This window comes from Parasteatoda tepidariorum, chromosome X1 (assembly GCF_043381705.1).
Source record: "Parasteatoda tepidariorum isolate YZ-2023 chromosome X1, CAS_Ptep_4.0, whole genome shotgun sequence".
NCBI lineage: Eukaryota > Metazoa > Arthropoda > Arachnida > Araneae > Theridiidae > Parasteatoda > Parasteatoda tepidariorum.
Window position 1 is genome coordinate 1536766 of NC_092214.1, and position 24946 is coordinate 1561711.

Here is a 24946-nt window from a genome sequence, read left to right on the forward strand (position 1 = left end):
TGTGAATCCCAATGCCTTATTTTTAAATCACGTATAAATATGAAAATCGATATTATAACCGCATGAGCGAATCACGACATAGGTTTTTAATAAGGTGTGAATACAAATCACGATATCAGATTTTTAAATCCCGTAAATAAGATTCGCAATGTACCATACTTAAATCGCGTGAAAAAGAACTGCAAAACGCAACTTTTAAATCACCTAAATACAAAAAGCTATGTTTGATATTGAGAACGTGTGAATAGGAATCGTGATATTAGCAGATTCCAGGCTTGGGATTTCTAAAAGACTTGTCTGAAGCAGCGTCGTTTGAATTACGAAAATACGAGCTATCTGGTGGGCGAGTAAAAATGCAGAAAATCTTATCTTCTGCGTGTAAAAGCGGAGAAAGTTGATAAAATAAGTAAAAATACGGATGGGTTGGTAGCTATGTAGTTTGAATTTTCTGTTTACCTTTGAAAATCGGAAATAAATATAATTATTTTATTTCAATGGCTGATTTTTCTGAAAAAACGGAATATTTATGAAAAAAAATTTGAAATTTTTAGAGAATTAGAGTTTTTGATAGAAAGGCTGAAATTCAAGAGACAAAAGTGAAAAAAGCGGAAAAATCTCATCCCTGCAGGTCGTTTCAGCAACACCACTTCACCGACAGATTATTTCATAGACTGGGTCACTTCATCTACAGGTCATTTCATTGACAAGTCATTTCTCCAATAGGGTTATCTTGTCATCAGGGTTGTTTCGCCAACATGGTAATTTTGTCGACAAGGTAATTTAATTGACAGGTTCATTTTGTGGAGAGAGTCGTAGCGTTGACATGATAATTTTGCAGACAGGGTCGATTTGTAGACAAGATGTCAAGATTTGTAGACATTATCAAAATCATGCGTAATTCAGAAACTATTTTTAGGGTTTGGTATATTACTCGCACTTTTTCATAATTTAGTGTATTTGTTTTTGAATTTTTTAAATCTAGCTTAAAACAAAATTTTTATAGTATGTTGTAGCTGCCAGATAAGAGCTTTTTAAATCAAAAATTGCCTACTCACTTTGCTTCACATCATGTTGCAAAAACAAAACCTTTTCTGTCATTTGGTGTTCTAGTTGTATTTTATACATATTTATTACTATGATTAATTGTTTAATTTTGAAAACCCTTTATTATAAATTAGCATTGCAAAAGGAATCACAATAACTACTCTGAATGATTCTTGATATAGCAAGTGAATGAAGGGAGAAAATAACAGAGAAAAAAAGGACAGTGAATGAATGAGTCAGTGAAATATTGAAATCACTTTGTCAATAGATCATTTCATTGACTAGATTATTTCATCATTAGGCCATTTCACTGACAAAAAAATATTTGTTGAAATGAAGAATATTATACTACTATGTATAATGTTCTACTACAGTAAATAGTTCACATTAACGCAGTTTAAAATTTTGTAAGAAACGTTAAAAACTTTTACTATGATAACAATAATAATTACAAAGAATTTAATAAATAAAAAAACGCAATTCTTTTCGCTAGTTAGCAAGCAAAATTACTTCATATTTATAATGTATCCCACATTTTATATTCCCAAGTTTAAATATCTATTTTTCAAGTACAGTCGATTTTTTTTCATCTGCAAGTAATCACTTATTCTGTTATGATTTACATATTAACAAAATTTTCTTACTTAAAGTTTTAATAATTATATGCTTCATAACCAAGATAATCTTAAAGGGGAAAAAATGAACTTTTAAGGGAAAAACATGAATAAGAAGCCATTATGAGGGTAGGTGAGCAGAGTGAGCAAAGGTTCAAAACTTACTAAATCAAAAAACTTGAAAAAATGCATGATGGTGATAAAAAAATGAAAATCTAACTTGGAAAATGTATTGACAAGTATTAATTAAGAACAATTTTGTAACAACCCACTTTCTCATGTCTTAAACAGCTATTCTACTGAGGAAGGGGTGGGAAGTTCCGAGAAATTCTGTATGTACATTTTTGAAATTGAAATGAAATATTATTTCAAACAAATTTTAGTCTCTTCTTTTATTTCAGTTTATTTATTTAATTATTTATTTATTACCCTTTAGTAATTTATAGTTTATTTTTATCCTATGCGTTCATTAAACACTAATAAATTCCTTTACCTTTAAAATGAAGACATCAATTGCAAATGGTGATAGTTAGTTACTAAATTTTTCAAAATTTATTTTCTTGTTTAAGTCCACTGAACAAATATGGTTTTTAATATATATATATATATATATATATTTATATTTTAAAAAAATATCCTCAAGGAACCTCCTATAGATATATATTCTTTAATTTCATAGTTTCTGAATTTTTTTTGTGCCTCCTGGTTTGTTTATGCCAGAAAATAGTCAAAATTTCGGTTGGTGATCAATCCTGCTTATTACAGTAGTCAGAAAATTGTATTGTCATCCTATACAGTAACAGTTAAAATTTAGAGCATTTTAACTAGTTGAAAAGTGGTTGAAGATTGGACTGCAAGATTTTCTTTCAATAGTAATAGCTACTTATTTTTACGTTGGAATTATAGATTGGATTTTCTGATAATTAAGAATATGAATTGAGCATAAATTCTGCACATAAAAAGGAATTAATTCATTATTTATTTAACTATTTTTTGGAAAATTCATAACTTATGGAGAAAAAAGAAAATATTTTTCTATAGAGCTGGCGCAAACACGCTTGCAGCATTATAATGATTACATGCCAGTGTTTCTCAAAATTTTTGGTCCTATGACTAGCAATTTAAGTAATGTAGAAATATACAACCTCCAAGATGGATAATATGTAAATATTATATTTGGGTTCCTACAGTTCCCAGAATATTCTAATAGTGATAACTAAACTAAGTCGAAGTTTGATTATTTAATAAATTTGTGCCCACCATAACATGTCATTTTGTGATAAAAAATATATTTGTTTGAGTCTCTAAACGTTAAAATGGCATTTTATAAAAAGGAAATTCCTGCCCGAGTTAATGCAAATTTAATAACACTAAATGACTATTTTGATATTGACCTTTCCATAGTAGGCCCACACTTATGTGTACACACTCATTAGTAGTAATGAGTGTAACAGTTAATAGATCTTTTCAACTTATCATTGATTAATTGAAAAATGACAATTCAAATGTGACTATCAAAATACGAAATAAGCATATTGGTTCATACTAGTATATCTCCGAATGTTAAGACGATAAATAAAAAGTTTAAAATTGCAGCAATTAAAATAAAAAATTAGAAGTTACTTTTCCAACATAAAATCTTTTTTTCCATTTGCTACTTAATTTAGTGTTTTGTCTTATCATGTGAATGAAGTGAGACTTCGTGCCGGAATTTACAGAGTTTTTGATTAATAAATAACAGAAATATTCGATTTGTCTACTTTAGTCCCATGTTCACACTAAAACTTGTCTCTCTCTAAATTTACTTGCAAGATACCACACGTTTTGCACCAGTTTAGTAATGCGTATAAAATTATTTAAGGCCCATGATTATTCTTATTGCCATGGGAACATCACTGAATTTGCTAAAGTGTAATTAAAAAATTTTATAATTTTTAAAGAAAAAAAAATTTAAAATTGACATTTCTCCAGCCAAATTTTGGTGAAATTATTGTTTGAGTAACAGCTACTTTTTTGATGTTTTGACGACCGTCTTTTTCGCTCATAAGTTATGCAACAATTTAACTATCCTTATTCTCAATTTTCTCTCTCGTCAAGAAACAGAGAACAGAGTGCACGTTTTTAAAAAAATTGTTTTGGCAAAAATGATCACTTGGTATCATTTATAATAAAGTGTTTTTGGATACTTTAACTATGAAACTGGAATAATTAGGCTACAGTACAGGTGAAAATTAATAATTTATTTCTTAAGATAGGTATTTTTTTCCCAATATTATAAGGTTATTATATATTATACTTTTTAAGAATATTCTGAACAGCTTTGTTTCTGAGAGGATAATTAGCTTCAGTAAATTGGTTATCAAATTTATAAAACCAAAAAATTTATCTTTATCAATAAAAAATATTGTACAAAAATATGAGAAACAAAGTAAACTAATTTTTAAATGCTAATTGCTAGCTTCTAAATTAGTAGTACTTTTTATTATTTGTAATAAACTTACACTTTTTTTTATTACCTTTTACATTCCACACACCTTAACAAATTTCAGTCCTTATTATGTAATTTGCTATAAATTACGGGAGTGAAATGAAGAATAAAAAATTTATTACACAATTATAAAATTATCTGTAGTTTGATAAGTCAAAAGTTGATAAAAAAAATTTGATCAAAACTTGTTCAGAATATATTGCATTTTAATATTATCATTTTATTAATTATTCTAAAATGACCTTTTAACTTACAAAATAGGAAACACATAAAATGAATAGAAATCATTCAAAACTAAGAGTTTTTAATAAGTTTGCAAATCACCGGTTTAATTTTTGAATTGTTCTATGTCTGCCACACAGTTTTAAAAAAATACTGTTAAACATATTAATTTATCTATTTTTAAATTTTTTGAAAGGAAGCTAAGTCTTCCTTTTTTTATCCACTACAAGGGCAGTGCTGTAGTGTGTTTTTCTATCAATTATTTTTTTCAATCACTGAAATTTTTTTAATGAATAACAAATAAACCAAAATATGCAACTTGTTATAACTATATTAGAAATTGTAATAATCGGTTACTATTATTTGTATTGGGCTCTTCAGTTAATTTATTTATAGTGAGAGTTTTATTTTATTGAGTAGTTCAGAATACGAATTATCAGAAACTTACTCAATTTTTACTGTTTTGCTGTAATCCAAAAATAATTATTTTCAAATATAAGCTTGATAAATTTTTTTTAAAGAGAGTCATTTATTTCTAAACTGTGTTCAACTCTAAGCAAAATTATTTAACAATGTTGTGTTTGTAAATTTTTAAAACTTAATTTTACTTAGTTAATGTAGATGTCTTTACTTTTGCTTTGTCTGAAATAAACATAATAGTATCTGGTATATGTATAATTTACAAAGACTTTATATTTCGAATCAACAGCAATTTTGAACACACATATAAGCAATATTATTACACTTAGATAGTTCATTTGATATAATTTTATTGAAAATCTATTTTTGATTATATAAAATATGATCTTTTACATTATAATTAAGATGATTACATACTTCAAATAATGCATTTATTATCTTTAAAATAAAGCAATGTTTTGTGAAGGGTGCTAATTTAAGATTTACCATAGACGCTTTCCCTAGATACGCCTCTGATATATAAGTGGAAAAAAAGGGTCAAAAAAATAATAAGGAAGTAGCCGTCATTCAAACAATAGTGTTACTAAGATGTCTTTATTTCAGCATCATTTCTCATAGAAATTTTTAATTTTTAAGGAGTTTACAATTTAGGTGAACCTTTAGAATAGGTCATATAAGCATTTTAGAAACAAAATATATCACATTAGTGCTAATTTCATGTGAAATTTACCAATATACATTATTTGTTTTACACTATTTTAATACAGAGCCTTGTTTGTGAGAAATTTGGAAAAACCTGTAGAAACGCCCTCTTTCAGGACAAGTTTTTGATCTAGGAGCAGATGCTAGACTCCCTGAAGGGGGCAAAGCTTAAAATTGCCACATTGAGACAATACGTAAGCAATTAAAACAAAAATCCTTTGCCAGAAATTTATTACTTATTGAAATCCCTAACTACTGGCATAAAAAGGCAGAGATAGAAATAGTAAATCGATTTATACAAACAATGAAATCTATGTTTCAGGGATATGCTCGAATGGTGTAGTTTTTTATTTTAATTTAATGTTTATTATGAACATTTGACTATGGGAAAACTATCAAGAGGTCTTGTAAAAGAAGTTTGTATATACCTATATCAATACAAATTTTAAAATGAATAATGTTACATTTCCAAATTACATATATGTTTTTACAAACTGATATTTTAAGAAATTGACTATAATAAACATCTGACATATATCACAAGCAAATATGTATGTTTTCCAACTAATTGGTTTATTAAATTTATGTAGCTAATTATAATTGATTCTGATAATGAATCTTTCTTAAAATACATAGGCTATTTTTATGTAGAATTCAATGTCTGGTTGAGCTAACATATAAGAAATATACAAATAGCATAAAAACATGATATAAGAAATGATAATAAATAATGATTCAATCCTTTCTTTATGTTGACAACCAGCCAATCTTGGCCACTAAAGCGAAGTTAATGCATGCAGTCAACTTACACAGGCTTCACAAGACAATTTTTTATTTTGCAATTTATAAAAGTAAAAAGGTTCAATAATTGAAATAATATATAACAAAAAACTACCTCCAATTGGTGCAGCAAAACTGCAAGCAACTCCGACTGCACATGCAGCAGCAAGCATTTCACTTGTCCGAGATTCATTCTAAAAAAAATTAAAATTAAAAAATCATATCTGAATTCATAATAAGGCTTGTTCAAATTCGTAATTAGTATCAAAATAATTAACAAACATCAAAAACATTCGCATTTTTAAAACTAAAACTGAAATACATACTTCGTAAATGCCTTTAAATGATGTAACCAATTTACTAAGTAGTGTAGCGACAATGCTTGCAACATGAACAAAAGGGCCCTACAAAAATTTAAAACTAAGGTTAGTTGTTTTTCAATTAAAAATAAATAAATGTAATTTTATAATACTAAATACTGCAGTAATCCAGAAATTAGCATTAGAGAGAAAAACTAATGCAACTAAGTACATTGGATGAATAATTATTACCACCTAATAAAAAAAATTACAATTAAATAGAAATTTACATTTGAACTACCGTAATTTATGGAAGAAACACCGCACCTATCGTAAACGCCGCACTTGTGATAATGAGACTTAAAAGAAAAAAATCATGGTAAACGCCGCACCCATAATAACGATTTAGCGGCAAAAGTGAATATATAACATTAATTCCTTATAAATACTGCTAATGTTTTAAATTAAAATATAAATTAATATTTATAAATGTATAATTATAATAAAATCAAGAATGTAATTTGCTATTGTATATTTTGGAAAAACTGCTCAGAACAACATGTTACAATCGGCTGTTGGTGCCATCGTTAGGTAAAAAATTTAAATAACTATATTTATATTACTTTAATATAAATGATTTCTTTTACATTACAGTATAGGACCCAAAATTTGGCACTCACGGGACCGCCGAAATTCCGTATTTCGGAATTTGCAGAATTTCGGATCTCTTCCGGAAATCCCAATATGGCGCCCGTATATTACGATAATTCAATTACGCTGCTAATTTCAGAAAAACCAATAAATTTAGCTAAGTTTCAATTGAAGATTTTGATGGGGTGAATTTAAAACTGTCCCATCTTTAGAAATTTCATTAATTAAAATAATAATCTATAAGATATAACCACGAAGAAATAATCCGAAGGATAAATAATTCAAGATGAAATAATCCGAAAAAGAAATAATCGTTTCTTCTTCAGAGCGAGATCATTGTTCTCGTTTTTTCTTTTACATAACATTTTGTTTTAACATAAGATGCTCACCTCGGAAAAAAAAAGCTAACAAGGAAGTACAAAAAAAGTAACAATTAATGGCAAGAACCTATCAATGATTAACTACAAAAAGAAGCAAACAACTAATAACGATAAAAAAAAAAACAAGTTAACAAAAAAAAAGTAACAGTTAATAAGCAATAAAAAGATAAATAAATCGCATTTTTTTAAAAAAAAAAGCAGCAAAAGGGATAGAATTCATTTTGTACACCAAGTGAGAAAGATGTTTCAATGTCAAAAGGGTGTGGCTAATTTATAGTCAGACAGAAGAGGGAAATGTGGGGGGACAAACCAGTAAAGCACTTGCAGAGCTGTCAAGATTGATTCATCAGTTTCTCCCAACTTGCATTTCTTTATTTTGTTCATTGGAAATGCAGATGTTTTTACTTTTCAATTTCACTTTATTTTAAACTGCTTTAGGAACAGATGTTTTGTTTGCCACAGATTTATAATTTTTTCTCTTCATGTTTTTATTTTTAAAAGATAAAATATAGTTACTTCCTTCAAGAGAAAAAAATTCCAAATAAAAAGAAAATATGACTGATTTTTTTTTCTCTTATCATTAAAATTTCTTTAAAAAAAAAAAAAATTGGTCGGATTAAGTGCCGAATTTCGGGTTCCATACTGTACTACATATTTACATTTTATAAATATTTTTTTTTAATTTAATTTATTTATTTTTTGGAAATATACCTCTTTTATTCCAATAAGAAGATATCAGTTTATAAGTCGCGTTCATAACAACGATGTATAAATATTAGCAAATACTAAAGAGAAAACTTTCCGCAATTTAATTTCTCCACAAAGCACGTTCTAACAAAGAAACAGAGTGAGGAAAAATGTGAAAGAGCTATCAATCAAGCGGTTTTGCGGGAACTAGATCGAGATCAACCCACTTTCTTTAAGGGGTGGTGGGTTATCAACAGTGGCGCCATCTTTTGCCATAATTCGAAACTATTTTGATTTAAAAAAAAAAATTTCTTTGAAAAACGTAAAATTTATTTTTAAAATATCGTAAACGCCGCAACCGGCATAAACGCTGCAATTAAAATTTTAAAACTTTTAAACTCGTAAACGCCGCGGCGTTTCTTCCATAAATTACGGTATATAGAATTATTCAAAAGCTGCTTGAATTAAAATTATTTAAAAACAATAGTTTAAAGTAAATATTTTCTGAGAATGCTATTTTAAATTGAAAAGTTAAAACAGAAAAATAATGATTTCATGATAACGAACAGTAGAAATGAATTCATGATTTACACGTTAGTTAATTATTTAACTAAAATTTAGCATAATTTTATTTCAGTAAAATTTTTTGTGTGAATTATAATTTATTTTGATTCAATTCTTTGCTTGCATCCAAAGCAATAGAAATATTACAATCTGATTTTGTTTTTCAGGAGTAAGTTTGATTACAGAGTTTAAATTTTCAGTTACTTAGCTTAAAATCCTATAATTTACTGATTAGTTTACCTCTGATCTGCTTATTTCATGATTTCTATAAACAAAATTCAAAGGACAGTGGAATGTAGGCGAGGGAAGGAAATGTGAAATTTGCCTTTTAATTGTATTCCTTTAATTTTCTTAAAAAACTGATGATGTATATTTATTGAACATGGCAGTATCTTTTAAAGTATAATATTCATAGTCATCTCCCATTCAGCATATGAAGTACATTCTGAATGGAATCTTCCTTAGAATTTCTACAGATTTTTATTATAAAATTAAACAAATACAATCCAGTTTTCAATGTGTTCAGATAGGTAGTTCAGTATTATACCTTTTTCTAATTTTAGATTTTTGAAAACTATTTAGGCTTTTGCACAATTAATCTTAAATGAATTTTTCAGCAGAAGGTTAATTTCACAGTAAAGTCAACCAGGTGACCAAAATTTTAAAATTAATACTTTCAAGCAAACAAGGTATCATTTTGAAGGTAAAAAACTGAAAATTTAGAAATAATACAGGGGTCTGTTTAGAAGAAATTTGGGTCCGTTAACGGACCCTTCACAAAATATCTTTTAATAAAAACGGACCCTTCACAAAATATTTTAACTTAAAAACGGACCCTTCACAAAATAATTTATCTTTTATTCGGACCCTTCACAAATTTGTTTATCTTCATTATTGTTTTGTTAATCAATAAACCTTTCCCAGGAAGGGGGGGGGAAGAAAGACAGATGTAAACGAACTAAATTTTGTCTTTGGTAGACACTTCTTCCTTTATTCGTCCGAAATTAATATTCTGCGTTCAGCAGTATAGGCTAAATACCAAATATTTTTAAGTTGCATCGCTAATTTAGAAGCTGCAATTGCTGTTTATTTTTTAAAATTTAATTTTTTTAATTATAATTTTACAGTGTTGAGCATAATCTTGTATGTCTTTACAATTTCAAAACTCCTTGAAAAAGTTTTTTTGCAATAACAAACCCCATTTTCACAAATTCACAAACAAAAACGGACCTTTCACAAAATGTCTCGACAGATCCCTGTAATAACTTTTAACTTATTAATATTAGTTTTAAATAAATTATAGGCAGTTAAATGAAAAGCTACATCATTTGAAATTTTTAATCAATGTAAAGAATCTCTAACAAGTACAGTTTTTTTGAAAAATTCACACTATTAATAGAAAATGAAATAAATAATAATTAAACAGTATCAAGACAGGTAGTCTAGCACAAATGGGTTGAAACATTTCACATTTTTATCTACAAAACGTGCACTTTTGCACGATGGGACTCTTGTTATTTACGTCCAACCGCCAAAATACATGATTTATAGTACCCTGCTACTAAGATTTAACAAAATAAAAGTATTTTCAGTTTTTGGCAAAATTCTATGTCACATTTGTATAATCTTTTGGTTTTATATATCGGTTTTATTATTAACTTAAAATAAAAATAATTTTATTGTAAATTGATAATTAATTATTTTTAGATCAGACACCATTGATTTTCTTTTCATTACATTTGTTTTTACCTATTTCCATCTCATATTTTGCTTTTTCTTTATAAAATGAAGTGAAATAAGAATCAAACCATCTAAACATTCTTTTAAGTTAATTTAGAATAATGTATTTCATCTCACTAACCTAATAAAGATTGCTTAACTATGCTGCATTTAAAGTTATTTATATTATGAACTTAAAATAGATCAATAAATTTTTTTTCTTCATTTTTTTCAAGATAAGCAACTCAATTTAAATTTCTTGAGAAGGAACTTAACTACATTTAGAACATTTAAAATCAATTATTTTGCTTAGCTAGAAAGAAAAAATGCATGTATTTTGAGCCAAGCTTTTTTTTCAGAATATTCTGCAGTTACTTATTTTTTTTGTATTTATTTGTTAAATAAAGCAACTTTGACCCGTATTCAGAAACAGTTCTTGAGTTTATGCACATGTTCAATTTTACTTTAGTTAGCATGAATGCTTGCTGAAGGGCTGCCATTTGCATTCAGATGAAAGTACCAGATCTTGCTACTACAAGATAGTGCACCAGGGACAAACTCAATTTTTGCGCCTTGACGCATACAATAAATATTGATGATATAATGTCAGACTTAAAGAATTTTTTTAGGTATCTTATAAGTTTAGATTCTATGAAACTAAATTCCTTAATTAAATCTTACATGGAAAAAGATTTCACAATTTCAAATTAACGAAACTCGATAATGTAAAAACGTTACTCTAATTTGATTTAAAATTGAACAGTATATGTTACCAATACAGTTCCTATTATACTTAGATGTTTGCTGTGTTTCATTGAATGATAAGCATTTATAGTTTCTTACTGTGATGCCAAGTTGCAAAAATAATTTAAAAAATAATAAATCTATATGCAAAGCAAACTACAATAATGATACATATCCTTTCAATTTTTAGGTAAGTCGGATAAAAATTTAAAGTAGTTATTGGGCCCATAATTGGCAAATGAAACTGGGGCAGGGATATTTAAAAGATAAAGAAAATTATTTTGAAATTCATTTTTAATTATTTCTAATAAATTTGATGCATCTCTTAATCTACTACCAGGCATATATGCTCTTTCTTGTCCCCCGCTAGCTATGCCACTTAATTCAAGTAAAAGGTATATCGATCAATATTGTCTGCTTTGATACAAATACAATAGATTGTAAAAACTGTATGAAATAATTTTATGCAGGCTACATGCAATAAATAAAGCAATAAAATCAATATTTCACCCATGTGAAAAGATTTCCTTTTTTAGTGACAGTTATTAATTCCTTTTTTACTTTTTTTAATTCCAGGATTTTTAAAATCATTAGTTATGTAAATATTGCTTAAATATGAGTTGTATTTACGTTATTGTTAAGTTACAGCACAGTTAAATTTTAAATTTTTTATGGAAAATGTTATAAAACATATTGATCCACCAATTCTAACAGGAAATTTAAATTTAAAGAAGCTATTTAATGAAAAAATGCTTTTAGTATTAACATAAAAGTTAAAGGAATTTCCAGTATAATTGTTATCTTTAACTCTAAATTTTATCCAACTTGAAGAATTTAAGTTAGATACCAAATTAGTTACACATCATATATTATAAGTTAAGAACTGCATAGAATTCTTTGTTCAAACCTCAGTTTTGAAATTCAGAAAATTAACATTTAAATTACAAACAAATTCATAGAGTTTAGACAATTTGTAAATGAGTAATCATTTCTTGCTTTCGTGTAATTTATGTCCGACACCAACAATTTAATTTGAACTTATTATAATCAGTTTTTATAAAACAAACTATTTTTTGATAGATCATGATATACCAAATATTTGATACAAGAAATTGATTTACTTATATTTCATGAGAGTTTCTTTAAGAAATTTAATGTTCATTTTTTACGTCCGACATCAAGGAATTGCCTGGAATCTTAATTCACTTTTGCCAAAAAAATTAAAACAAATAATGAAAAAAATGTGCAGAAGTTTTAAAAGTGTTTAAGCTCTATTTCCCAAATTTCGGGAAAGCTTTTTGATTACACTTTATTTTACAGATATGCTGTAGAGTGTTATTCCATCATTAACAGTTTTTTAAAAAAAATATGGTTAAAATAAAAATTTGAACCTAAAAATAATATATTGAAGAAAAGATGCTAGAGTTGAATTTCTTCATTTCTTTACTTAAAAGTTTATAATTTCAAACTTGAAGAAGCATATTTATATGATTCAGGCTTTAGATATTAAATTTAATTTTGATCAATGAGTGAAGTTAGTTGTCCACTAATTCTTCTATAAAATTTGTGAATCAGTGTTTTCAATGTCATGTGAGAAATATTTTATAAGATATACCTGAAAAATTTGAGTGGTCATAGGATGGGACTAATAAGAATAATAAACAAAAAATGTTAGAATCAAAAAATTTAAAATTTATTAAAAGAAAAGAAGGAAATGTTAATACTGAGATAAGAGTGTTTCCATCATTTTAATAAACACTTGCATTTGTCTTAAAAAAACAAGATTAACACCTCTTTTCCAATGGGCAAGCCACTTCCTAATGAACATGTTAATCCAACTACTTTAGAAACTAAGGTTCTAAATGTTAAATATTCCTTTAACACTACTCCACGTAATACAGTTTTCATTTCAGGAATGCCAGAACCTAAAGAAGATAGGCAGATTATTGCTAAATTTAGAATATGTAAACATATAAAAATGAATATTCATTAAAAGTATAGAGAATTTAAAACAAAACCAAAATGTATTGATTATGGCTAACAAAAGTTAAGTGAGTTTAGAAGTTGTCATTATGCTTGAGGCATTATTAATTAGCTAATATAACTGATAAAAAATTATGCATTTATAACAAAGTAAATCATTCACCATAATTTCTATAAAATTTTAAAAAAAGGATGTAATTTCCTTAATTTTAAGTCAACAGTTTCATATTGAAAAACAGAGCTAAATGAATATCTTTTAACTGATTTTTTACACTGCTCAATAACATTTCTACTTCCACATTTTAATGATAAACACTTGTAGCATTGTAACACTACAAGTAAACACTTGTAATACATTCTCGGTTACCTTTTTTTGACCCTCCTTGCACTGACATCACTACTAATAAAATCAACTTGTTACTATATCAATGATATCAAAACCTAATGCATACCCACCAACGTTTATGCGAAATTTTATTTTTACATTTAAAGTGGTCGTAAAATTTTTTCTTTTTATTATTTGCATTTATAAATTTAACTTAAAATAGTTTTGACCTCCACTTTATTTTAACAAAACAAACATATATATTTATCAATGTTAATCTCACGTTTGCATGCTTAAACTACTATGAAATTCAAAGTATGTTTCTGCCTGTAATTGTAATTAAATTTTGATTATACTACCACTTGGAAAAGCCATTCTCAAAATGATTAAAAGTTGGCAGGTATGCATTTTGTTTCCTTTTTTTTCTTGTATCTTTCAAATTTTATTATCATGTAGGTTAAGAGATTTTTACCCATTTTAACCAATAATAACATAGGTTAAAAAAAGATGATTGTTGAGTATCAATTTCAATTCTATTTCTTAATGCATTATTTAATGGCCTTTGTTCAGGAATAAAAATTTGTATTCTCTAAAAACAATTAGCTTCTTTTAATCAAAGAAGGTTTCTCTAATTCAGATTTAAAATCAAATTCATAAGAAAATTAATGACGAATACATCCTTAAAGTGGATGGCGTTTTCAATATCGATGTAAGCAATAACAATTTAGAGCTTTTTACCTGCTCTAGATCCAGTTAGAAAGTTTGCAATTGCTTACTACAGCTTATTCTGCAAGGTGATATTTTCAAACGGATAATTTTGTTTTCAATAAAATAAATAAATTAGATAATATCTGAGCTCAAATCTGCTGTTTTTCATAAGATATTAATGTTATTAAGTAATTCTGGTGAGTTTGAAATAAAAATTTGTTTTAGTTATTTATAGATACATTGTTAAAAACGGTGACATGGTTGCTAGATTTTTTTGGCGGTCCTGATTTGGCTTTTTCCATTTGTTTATTACTGTTTGCTCTTGTTGCGAGCTGTGCACCATCTTACGTTAGTGTTAGCATATTGTTCGAGCAGCAAGATTAAGTTTATAAATTAAAATTCAGGTTCAAATTTGACATATATTATTGAATATATGAGTTGGCATAGATTATTGAAAAGGTAAGAAGTGTTTTATAACGATTCTTTTTTCAAAATGTTAGGTTTACATATTTATTATTGATCAAACCACGTGTTACTTCTACCTAACATTACTATTTCACAATTAATGCTAAAATTATATACCCTTTATAATTTTAACATTAATAAAATGATATAAGCGTACAGTCTTTTCACTATTTTTCTTATTATATAATGACATCTTTATCAGTTATTGGATGTGGTATTTAGACTTAGAATTCATTGTTAACACAAGTAATAATTAAACAAATAAATACAACGTTTGCAAGAACTACTATTCAAAAGAATCTCAAAACGCAATAATCATGTTTTGAGTCAAATGGCTTCAAAATACACCAGAAACAGTAACCCAGAAGTATAGGTGGTGAGGAGCCTGCAGCGCTCTCTAGTGCAGAAAACACCATCCATAGGACAAAAACTTTTTCATGGACTTAAACAATTAATCATTGGTTATTGGCAAATCATTGGTATTGTTTTTCAATGGAAAGATTCTGTGCTTATTGATTTTGTTTTTATTAAAAGATTTGAAACACAATAAAAGTTAAAGAAAAATAAAGCAAAATATACCAGATAGCTTTTTTTCTTTAGCTGATATTGAAAAGCTGCATACAACTCACAAGTTCATTCTATTTTTAGAAATTATAAAATAAAAGCTTTAAAAACCACAATAATAACTTTCATTTAAGCTTGCAATTTGGGTAAGGGAGTCAAAAGAAATGGATCTGTAACAGAAGTTAATTTGCTGAATGATTTTTGATCCAATAATAACACTACATGAGAAGTGGGCAATTTGAGGAGAGAATTTTCTAATTTCCCTTGTTATTTCAATGGAAGGAAATCAATAGACGATTTTTAATTATAAAAAGTCTTAAAATATGTTCTTTTACTGTGTTGCACTTGGATCTATGAAGAATCTCATAAAAGGAGGAATTTGATAGGTAGTTTTATCAAATTTTGGCATTACAATTGCATTACTTACTTTATGAATGAAATTTCAGCATATGCTTTTTTTCCTTAAATGTGATTATTGCATTTCATTCATTCTAAAATCTAAATTTATACATTTAAAACTGTCTTACAAGTGAATATAAACATGTAAGAAAACTATTTAACCATAAAGTAATGATTACATATCATAGAATTATTTGAAATTTTTATTTCCTCCCTGTTTTGTTTCTTTACACTGTATTTTTTTTTTTCATATCCTGATTATAATCCAGGGACTATCTGTTAAAAAGTATTAAACTGGTTCCTGCAGATAATCTTGCAAAATTATTTTCTGCAAATTAGAAATCGTGAATTTTCCATATGCTTTCATCAGCTATAAAGGTGAGGGACTATTCACGTTGGATGTGAAACATTTGCTTATGTAAATTCAAAAATGCAATTTTTCTTTTAAAATAATTTTAAAATTATCATTACAAATTAATATTATCATTACAAAATTATTATTATACAGTCAAACCTTGCTATAGTGAACACAGTTTATAATGAATTCCTGGATATAGTGAAAGAAATGTTTGGTCCCATGCCTTGTTATACATGTATAATGTTATTTTTTGTGGATAAATTGAACAAAAAAAAAAGTGAGGAAGTTATGAACCTTTTTCTGTCTTCGACTGATTTTTTTCCTCATTTTTTTGTAATAATTTTGAAATTTCTGCTTCAAAATAAATACATATACTGAATTTTAAAACCATCTATAGAGTGGAATTTAGGGATAAGGATTTTTCTCGTTTGCTTCTTTTATCTCACTTTCCTATCTCTAAACAAAGGTTAACCCAGGCAGATGTTGCACATTGTAAGGGGTCAGTGGGGTCAATATCCATTTTTTGTCAGAGGGAGTGCGTTGGAATGCGTACTTATTCATTATTAGTCAAAGTGATGGATCTGTGTTAATAAGGTCCTCCTCTCAACTCCTTTTTACTCTCAGTTTAGTTAAAGATGCCTGCAGATAAGTGTCCCAAATTAGACTATGGCTAGCGGTGAAAGTAAAAGGTTCTCCATTGAAGATGAAATAGGCATAATCAGAAAAATTGAAAATGGATGTAATCAAGCAGATATTTGCAAGGATTATAAATTATCCAAATCTACAATTTGTAACATATGGAAAAATGGCATTTAACAATTTCTGTTCATGAAAAAAATTTAGATGACAGAAAAAAGTTGAGAAAAACGGATCACAAGGATGCTGAAGAAGCATTACCAAAGTGGTTCAGCATTCAAAGAAGCCGCAATCTTCCAGTATCTGGACAAATGCTTTGAGTCAAAGCCAATGAATTTACTAAGCGATTTGATGAGACTACTTTTATGTGTTCGAATTGCTGGTTTGACAGGTTTAAAAAGTGGAATAACATAAATTCAGGAAAAATTATCGGAGAGTCAGGAAGTGTTTCTATATCTGATGCTACTGATGTTGTCTTGTACTGATTTTGAAGACTATATGAAGGTTTTTAAAAATGTTTTAAAAACTGTCCTTTCATGGGCATGGACAACCTTGGCCTTAAGGTTCTTTTCTGGAATGCCGGTGGCCTTACTATTGACAAGTTCATCTGCTCTTAGGGACTTAGCTGATGAAAAAGTGTGGGCTAGCCTTCTTGATGACCAGCAGCGCTCTCACCTTTCCCTCCTTCCCAGAGCCGAAGAAGTTGCTTGTCTTAGAATAATTACTTGACATGACCTTGCAGGCCCACCTATTTAAAATTAACCTCAGGGGTCTGTCTAGGTTTTTCTGAGAGGTACCTATTTTGTGAAAATTTAGACATAATTTGTGAAAAATTAAAAATTATATTAAAAAATCAACACAAAAATATGGATTTATCTTTTGTTAAGGGATGCAAAAATAAAATTTTAAGAAAAAGTATTTTGTGAAACTACCATTTTTCCTAAAGTTGAATTTGTGAAACTACCATTTTTCCTAAAGTCGAATTTGTGAAGGTACCGCTAAACGGTAGTAAATTCGGCCTGGACAGACCCCTGAACCTGGTCAATTCACCTCGTTGTGTGCTCTGTAACACTTCGCCTATGACTGGGGAGCATCTATTTGATTGCCCCTCTCTTCTTGACATTTGTTCCTGTGATGACTTTTGTGCCCTCTCACCTTCTGGGGCTACTTCAGTGTTGTATTGGACTGCAAGACGCCTTATGTCTGAGAAGCTGATGGCGGGCGTAATAAAAAAATTAAAAAAACATTCTGATGTTGATGATTGGAAAAGAAATTTTGGAATGGTATCTCTCAGAAATCAGGAAGACAGCAAGTAAATTCTTTAAAATTAGAAAAAATGCATTTTTTGTTAAATATAATGTTAGCATAATTAATTTAAAATAACAATTTATGACAAAATAACTAGAATATTAAAAATTTTACACAGAAAGTATGTCAGGCAAGTTAAGTTGTCACTCATCAATAATGTGATAAAGAAAAACTAAAAACTAGACTTACCAATTGCTTGAGGTGCAATGATATGTACAAAACCAGATGCAAATAAAATAAGAGTGAGAGGAAATGCAATCCAAGCTAAATACTGTAAAAGTGGATGCCTCGCTAAATCACGATATAACCAAATTCGAGCTATGAATAAATAAAACTTGTCATTAATAATAAAATTTATCTAATAAATTGATCATCAAATATTAAACATATTTGTATTGAAAAACAGGGAATATATTCTAAATTCATTTACTAAATCCTCAAAGTAATTAAAATAAAAATCTGACTCATGAATAAGGCAGTGTTATAGGCATCAGTAGACCCAATATTAATAGTTAGACTTTGAAGTTTTTGCACAATCTGTTTTTCTTCTTCTTTTTTTAATGGAAAAAGATTTTAAAGAAATTAATCTAGGTATGTTTTCTAGAAGTTAATTAAACCAAAAAAGTGAAACAAAAATACTATTCTTAGTTGTCTTTACTAAAATTTTAAATCTGAAATTGGTCTAATGACAGATAAGAAATGCAAAATTAGTACATTTCTCTTGAATTGAAAATTCATTATTGTGCCAAAATATCAGTAAAAAACATTTAGAGAGATTTGAAGGACTTAAGGTAGCACTCTCAATTGGACTCAAGCATTTCAAAGAATTTGACATCAACGAGACCAACTAAAAGTAAATTAATATTGATTGAGTTTATATACAAGAAAGTTAAACTCATTAAATGTTTACCACAAGAAGACTGCCTTGAGAATATCATCTAGTTTCTTTTGTCAATCAAAACTTTGTAATTATTTGTATTGCCTATTGCTTTTAAGCAAAATGTTTTCATAATTTACATACTTATAAATTGAAACATTGGGAAAGTTTTCTAATTCCTTGTAGGAAAAGCTAGGGAATGTTCAATGTTCTATAACTTTTACACACTTAGTAAAATTTTTTTGATAGAATGAGAAAAGATGATTAAAAATTACTGCAAGTATTTCAAAATCCAAAGAATTGATACATAAGTGCCATAAAGTGAAACTACTATACATTTTTCACCATTCTAAAATTATTTGAATTACATTTTATGAAAAATAAAAACAATTACTATTCCCTAATTATTAATTTATTTACATAGTTTAAAAAATAGTAAATAATAAGAAAATTTGAAATAATTAAAAACAATTTCTTCATTATGCTAAATACATATATTTGTTTGGGAAAATAAATATCTTGAGTACATTGTAAATTTACTCAGTTTGACACACTGCATGTTCCAGGCTTGCTAATTTTTGGAAATGGTTGCAATTTTATTAGCTGCTCCCTAAATGTGTTCTGAATTGTTTTAAATGTGACAAAAGAAAATGTATTGTTTGACTTTCAATATTCAGATTTTTTTAATTAAATTAATTCAAAACAACTTACTTCATTAGTGTAACAAACTTAGTTATAAATATGGAAAATTATGTTTAAAAAATTATTGCATTTGAATAAATTTATTGATAATTTGTAAGCAAAAGTAATGAAGTTTGAGTTATTATTGATGGTATAAAAGTGTTGTTGATAAAGAGGTTGCCTCAAAGACATATCAAGTTGTCTTGTTGGCGATTTGATCAAAAGATGCAAGCATATCTAGAGGTATGGATATGTTGCATTGCTACAGGTGTCAAAATTTCACTTTTCTTTTTCCAAGCTTGGCTTACCTTCTTTTGGTTATCCTATATGTTGTTAACTTTCTTTCATAATATGAGTTCTTCCTCCAAAATTTTTCAACGGCAAAATTGTACTTGGCATATCAAACCTCATACAAATTTGCACAGTAGCACAGTTGGTTAAAGAAGTAAAAGTTTTAAAAGCTAAATTTTGAAAATAGTTTTTTATTACTAACTTCATTTAATTGTTCATAAAAAATATTTTAGAAAATTTTTGTAAATTAAAAAATTTTTTAATTTAAAATTTAACAGTAAGGTACAATATAGTGTACCTAATTTTGTACACTTTTATCTCAGTATAAAAAAATAAAGCTCACTTGTGAGCAATGCAAAAACATGCACAAAAATATTTAGATATTTTATCACAAATTAACCAGCATTATCAACTTTATGTTATAGTTAAACTATATTTTTTCATGAAGAAAATGAATTATAGTTTTTTTAAAATAAAAAATGAACAGAAACTTTTTTTCTTTGAAAAAAAAAAGAAATTTTTAACATTTTTTTAACTATTATTTAAAAAAGAAAGTTTAATAAAACAAGAAAGAAATAAAAAAATAAGAAAAATCTAAAAAACTAAATTAAGTGTAGGGATGAAAAACATTAGATAAGATAAATGGTAGGAGCTAAAAATGAATTGATTTGTGTTTGTAACCTAACGTTTCACTTAATAAATATTCTAACAATGAAAGTTCACAAGTAATTAAGAAATTTCATACTGTTTTCTTAAGTAGTAACTAATTATATTATGAATTGAAATTAAATGGGAGGACCCTTACTTTAAAGTGGTTGAAATGAAAATAATTTTTAAAAAAATTCAATTAGAAACAAAAGTAACACTTCCATGTGTTTTCTTTTTTATTTTAAATGTACATAAATGTTGAAATTTTTGGCTTCCTCCCACTTAACATTTGCAACTGCAACATAAATCACTTTCAGGTAGAAATCTCTACAGGGTGTAATGTAGTTTACATAAAATTCTAAACTTTGTACAGTCATAAAAAAAAATGTGTAACATCAAGACCATAATTTTACTTTGAGATATATTAATATATTTTATTATATATAATTAATTGCAAAAATGTTGTATATGGAACTTTAAAACATTAGAAATTAGATCAATATTTTTCTTAAGCACTAAAAATATAGAATACTTCTCAAACATATGGCAATTGCATAGTCCATTCCAAAACTTATTAATGATGTAAGAATTCCAAGAACTGCTAAAAAAACCCAATCTTCTCCCAGCTTTGCAAATGTGTGATGCCAAATTGATGTGAAATAGCCTGAAATAAAAACTCAACAATGTGTATCATATTAGAAAACACTAATATTAAATTCAAATGTAAAAAGCTTAACATATGAAGTCCTATTTGAAATTCATTTAATAAATTTCAAAGGGGTAAAATGAAAAGGTATTTTTATCTTGATTTTCTTAAAAAAAAAGTAAAATTACTTAATTTTGATTAACTTGAATAAAAGATAATTCAACAACTCCGTATCTAATTTTTATTTCAAAACAATAACTACTAACTAAAATAGTTTTTGATAAGTAACTAGTAACACATATCCAGGGGTGATTGTGAGTCCAAATCAAAATTCTGGAAAATTTCTTGAGTAAAAAAAAAAAGGTTTAAATCGAAAAATTAGAAAAAAATTTAAACAAGGTTTTTTCTTTTTCTCAATTATTTAGTTTACTTAAAATATATATAAAATTTTACACATGCCTATGATGACCTGGAGAAGTAATTGAAATTTACAAAGATGTCTTTCTTTCTAGAGTTTATGATTATAATAACTATTTACTAATAAAAAATGAATATTAATCTTGAATATAAGCTTTTCAAGTATCTGGCTCTCCCTTACAAACAAATAAAATAAACTGTGTGTTTAAGTTCCACCTAAATAAAAATTTGATTTCCGGAAACTTTTGCAATCAATGATTTTTTGAAGCATCTGAACCTTCGATTTCCGGAAACTACCAGATCACGGTTAGCGAAAAATCCGGATTTTTTCCGGAGCACAAACAGCTCTGCATATCGTAAATCATTAAGATTCAATGTTGAAAGTAAAATTTTGATTAGAAAAGTTAGTCAATTGTATTACATTTACATGTGAAATATGTTAGTTAGAATGGTTCAACAACAATTTCGAATATGAATTAAATTTTTAAGGAAAATTTAGGCAAAGCAAAAAAGATCATGTGTTTTTATCAACAATTTATTCTCAAGATAAAATTTTATGCTGATAAATTATTATTGTAGTTGCCTTACTTTAAAAACAAGATTTTGAGAAAAACATGTTTAGATGTTAAAACATGTTTAGATGTTAAAACATGCTCTGAAATATAGAATGCTTAAATAAGATTTTTTTTTTTACGTAATAAAGGATACAGATCTTTCTCTTTACTACAAACTTTTAGTCTTATCATCAGGCTGTAAGAAATAACAATTTCCTTTTTTTTTAATTTTAGAATTACCTCTACATTTGAAATAAAAAAATAAGTCTTTATTTTCCAAAAACTCTTAAATTTTTTATTTAAGATTTTATTTTAGACTCTGATGTAAGTATTACCATTCTTGAAATTGCAAAAGTTATCCATTAATTACATATTTTCATAAAGTTTGACAATTATATGAATAATAAACTACACTCTTTTTCTTAAAAAAAAAAGAAAAGAAAATTTACAATTCAACTTTTGAGTTTGTGTTCTCATTTGAAGTAATATTCCCTTTTATTGCTCTAAACTACATTAATGCATTAATTTTATTATTAAAAATATTGCTAACAACGTTAAGTTTAAAAACATACCTGCAACGCGTCGCTGCCAAGCACTTCGATAAGTTTTTAACTCTTTTTTTCGTATTGTCTCCTCCTTCTTTCGCAACTTTTGTAATGATTTAATTCTTTTTGCTTCTGCTTTTGCATATGCTTCGAGGTCCTCTTTATACTGGCCATACATCTGTAAAAAGTACACATAGTTGCAATGAATTAAAGCTTCTCTAGTAACACTTCAATGTTCTATTTTTACGATTAAAAGAATAAGATTTTAATTAAGTTGAAGAGGAAATAAAATAATAATAATTAAAAATTTTAGGGCACATTACCAAGCACTTTGAAGCCTGCCAAGACCTAAAGATTAGGCAATTTAAAGCTATTTCTCAAACTTTTATGCCATATGAAAAAACACATTTTAGAGAACAAGTTTTATTTCTATAAGTGCTGTAAATTTATAAAATTTATTCAAATAACTTTTAGGTTCAGGCTATTTCTAACTGGCCCCTTTAATGCTAAAAATGAAAGTCACACAAAATTTAAATATAAAAAAATTCTTAATTATTGTAAAAATTGCGAAATATTTTTTATATATTTACTCTTTCACTTGTGGCAGAATTTTTCCGAGCTATCTGTGACAAAACACTCGAGCACTGATATCTTTCTGTATGATACTTGCAATAATAATAAACATATATGTTACCAATTTAAAATAGCAAAAGCGCTGCAATTCATCACAATGAAGAAAATAATTAAAAATCATGAAATCCATAGTAGGAATTGTTGAAAAAAAGATCGACGACGAAATGACGCGAATCAGACTCTTTAAATGCGTATTTCCCTTCGAGATTAGGTTAGAATAAATATTATCGTATGAAAAATATCGGATTTAAAAACTAAGGAGAAATCAATAGCAATAAGTGCCAATAATTCGATAGAATTATAGCCTTAAAAAGTAAATATTAAAATGCACGATCCGAATTTTCCATATTGTTTGAAATATATCGGGATATTTGAAATTCACATGAAAAAGTGAAAATCAATAACAATAACTGCTGAAAAAATACAATCGAAACACTACATCGATTTACGATACTATGGAGTAAATTGAGCGTGTCAAAAAGTGATTATCTGTATGCATGATTCAAATATTACGTGTAAATTTCTGTAAAAAAGAAAAGTAAATTTTTTTTAAACTTTTCAAAAGAAAAAACTTTCAGCAAGAACTCTGTAACATTCGCGACAATGTCGCCGTGATTCTGCCACGGGGTTCACTACATTGTTCACAAACATAAAAAATCATAGCAAAAATATTTGAATACTAAGAAATATTAATTTATTTGAATTCATTTTTGTGAGGGTGAAAAATTTGATAAATTCACATTTTTTTATAAGTTAAACTTTTCAAAATGATCAGTTTTTTATAGAGTCAAACCTTTCAGCAAAATAGTTATAAATATTACAATAAAAGCTTTGTATCGAATTTAAAGTACTCAAATTCTGCTTTTTTTTTTCATTCTTTTCGGTGAAAGAGCTTTGACAAAGATCTTTAAATAAAAAATTAATTGACAACTTTTTCTAAGTTTTTGGTTAAAAACTAAAGCATATGTACTCTTATTTTAAAATGTGCTTCATATTTTAGTTAACTTACAGGCAAAATACAAAATTATCATAATGCCTAATCAGCAATTAATCTAAAAAATGTTAATACAGGAAATAGGTATAGTTATGAAGTTTGATTGTAAAATAAATTTCTAATCTGTCTCTAAAAACATGCATATTTAAAAAAAAAAATTATGAATTTAAATTTTACTGCCTTCAATGTACCAATCTCTGTTAACCTAAAATGAGAACAGAGCAGGAAATAATCAATGCTTCCAGAGTTTCATTTTTATTTATCATTATTATTTTACATTGTATCAATGGAATCAAATTTTTTCTTTAAAATCCCCACTTGATTAAGAAAATGAAAATAAAAAGATAATTACATGGATATGGTGGTTATTCTAAGAGAGCAATGATATATTGATCTAGGAATGATATGATTAACTATTGCATGAGTTATTGATAAAAATCATAAAAATAGGAATTTTTTAAATTTTTTTAAGGAAATAATCATGAATTCTTTTGATTTGGAATCATAATATTTTGTTTACGTGAAAAACTTCCCTGGTTCATTAAATTTTTTATTTTAATTTCATGAACTGACGTTACCCATCACAATTCCATATTCTTC

At 27.1% G+C, this 24946-nt stretch overlaps 1 protein-coding gene across 1 annotated transcript in view; it reads right to left on the reverse strand.

The window, feature by feature from the left end:
- Positions 1-24946, reverse strand: part of LOC107451958 (chloride channel protein 2) — a 170157-nt gene that overhangs the window by 54992 nt on the left and 90219 nt on the right. The window contains exons 2-7 of the mRNA XM_016068320.3: positions 22747-22897; positions 21090-21221; positions 18250-18378; positions 13106-13239; positions 6597-6674; positions 6386-6464 (exon numbers count right to left, since the gene is read on the reverse strand). Of these exons, the coding sequence (XP_015923806.1) occupies positions 6386-6464; positions 6597-6674; positions 13106-13239; positions 18250-18378; positions 21090-21221; positions 22747-22897 (703 nt within the window). The remainder of the gene's footprint in view (positions 1-6385; positions 6465-6596; positions 6675-13105; positions 13240-18249; positions 18379-21089; positions 21222-22746; positions 22898-24946) is intronic.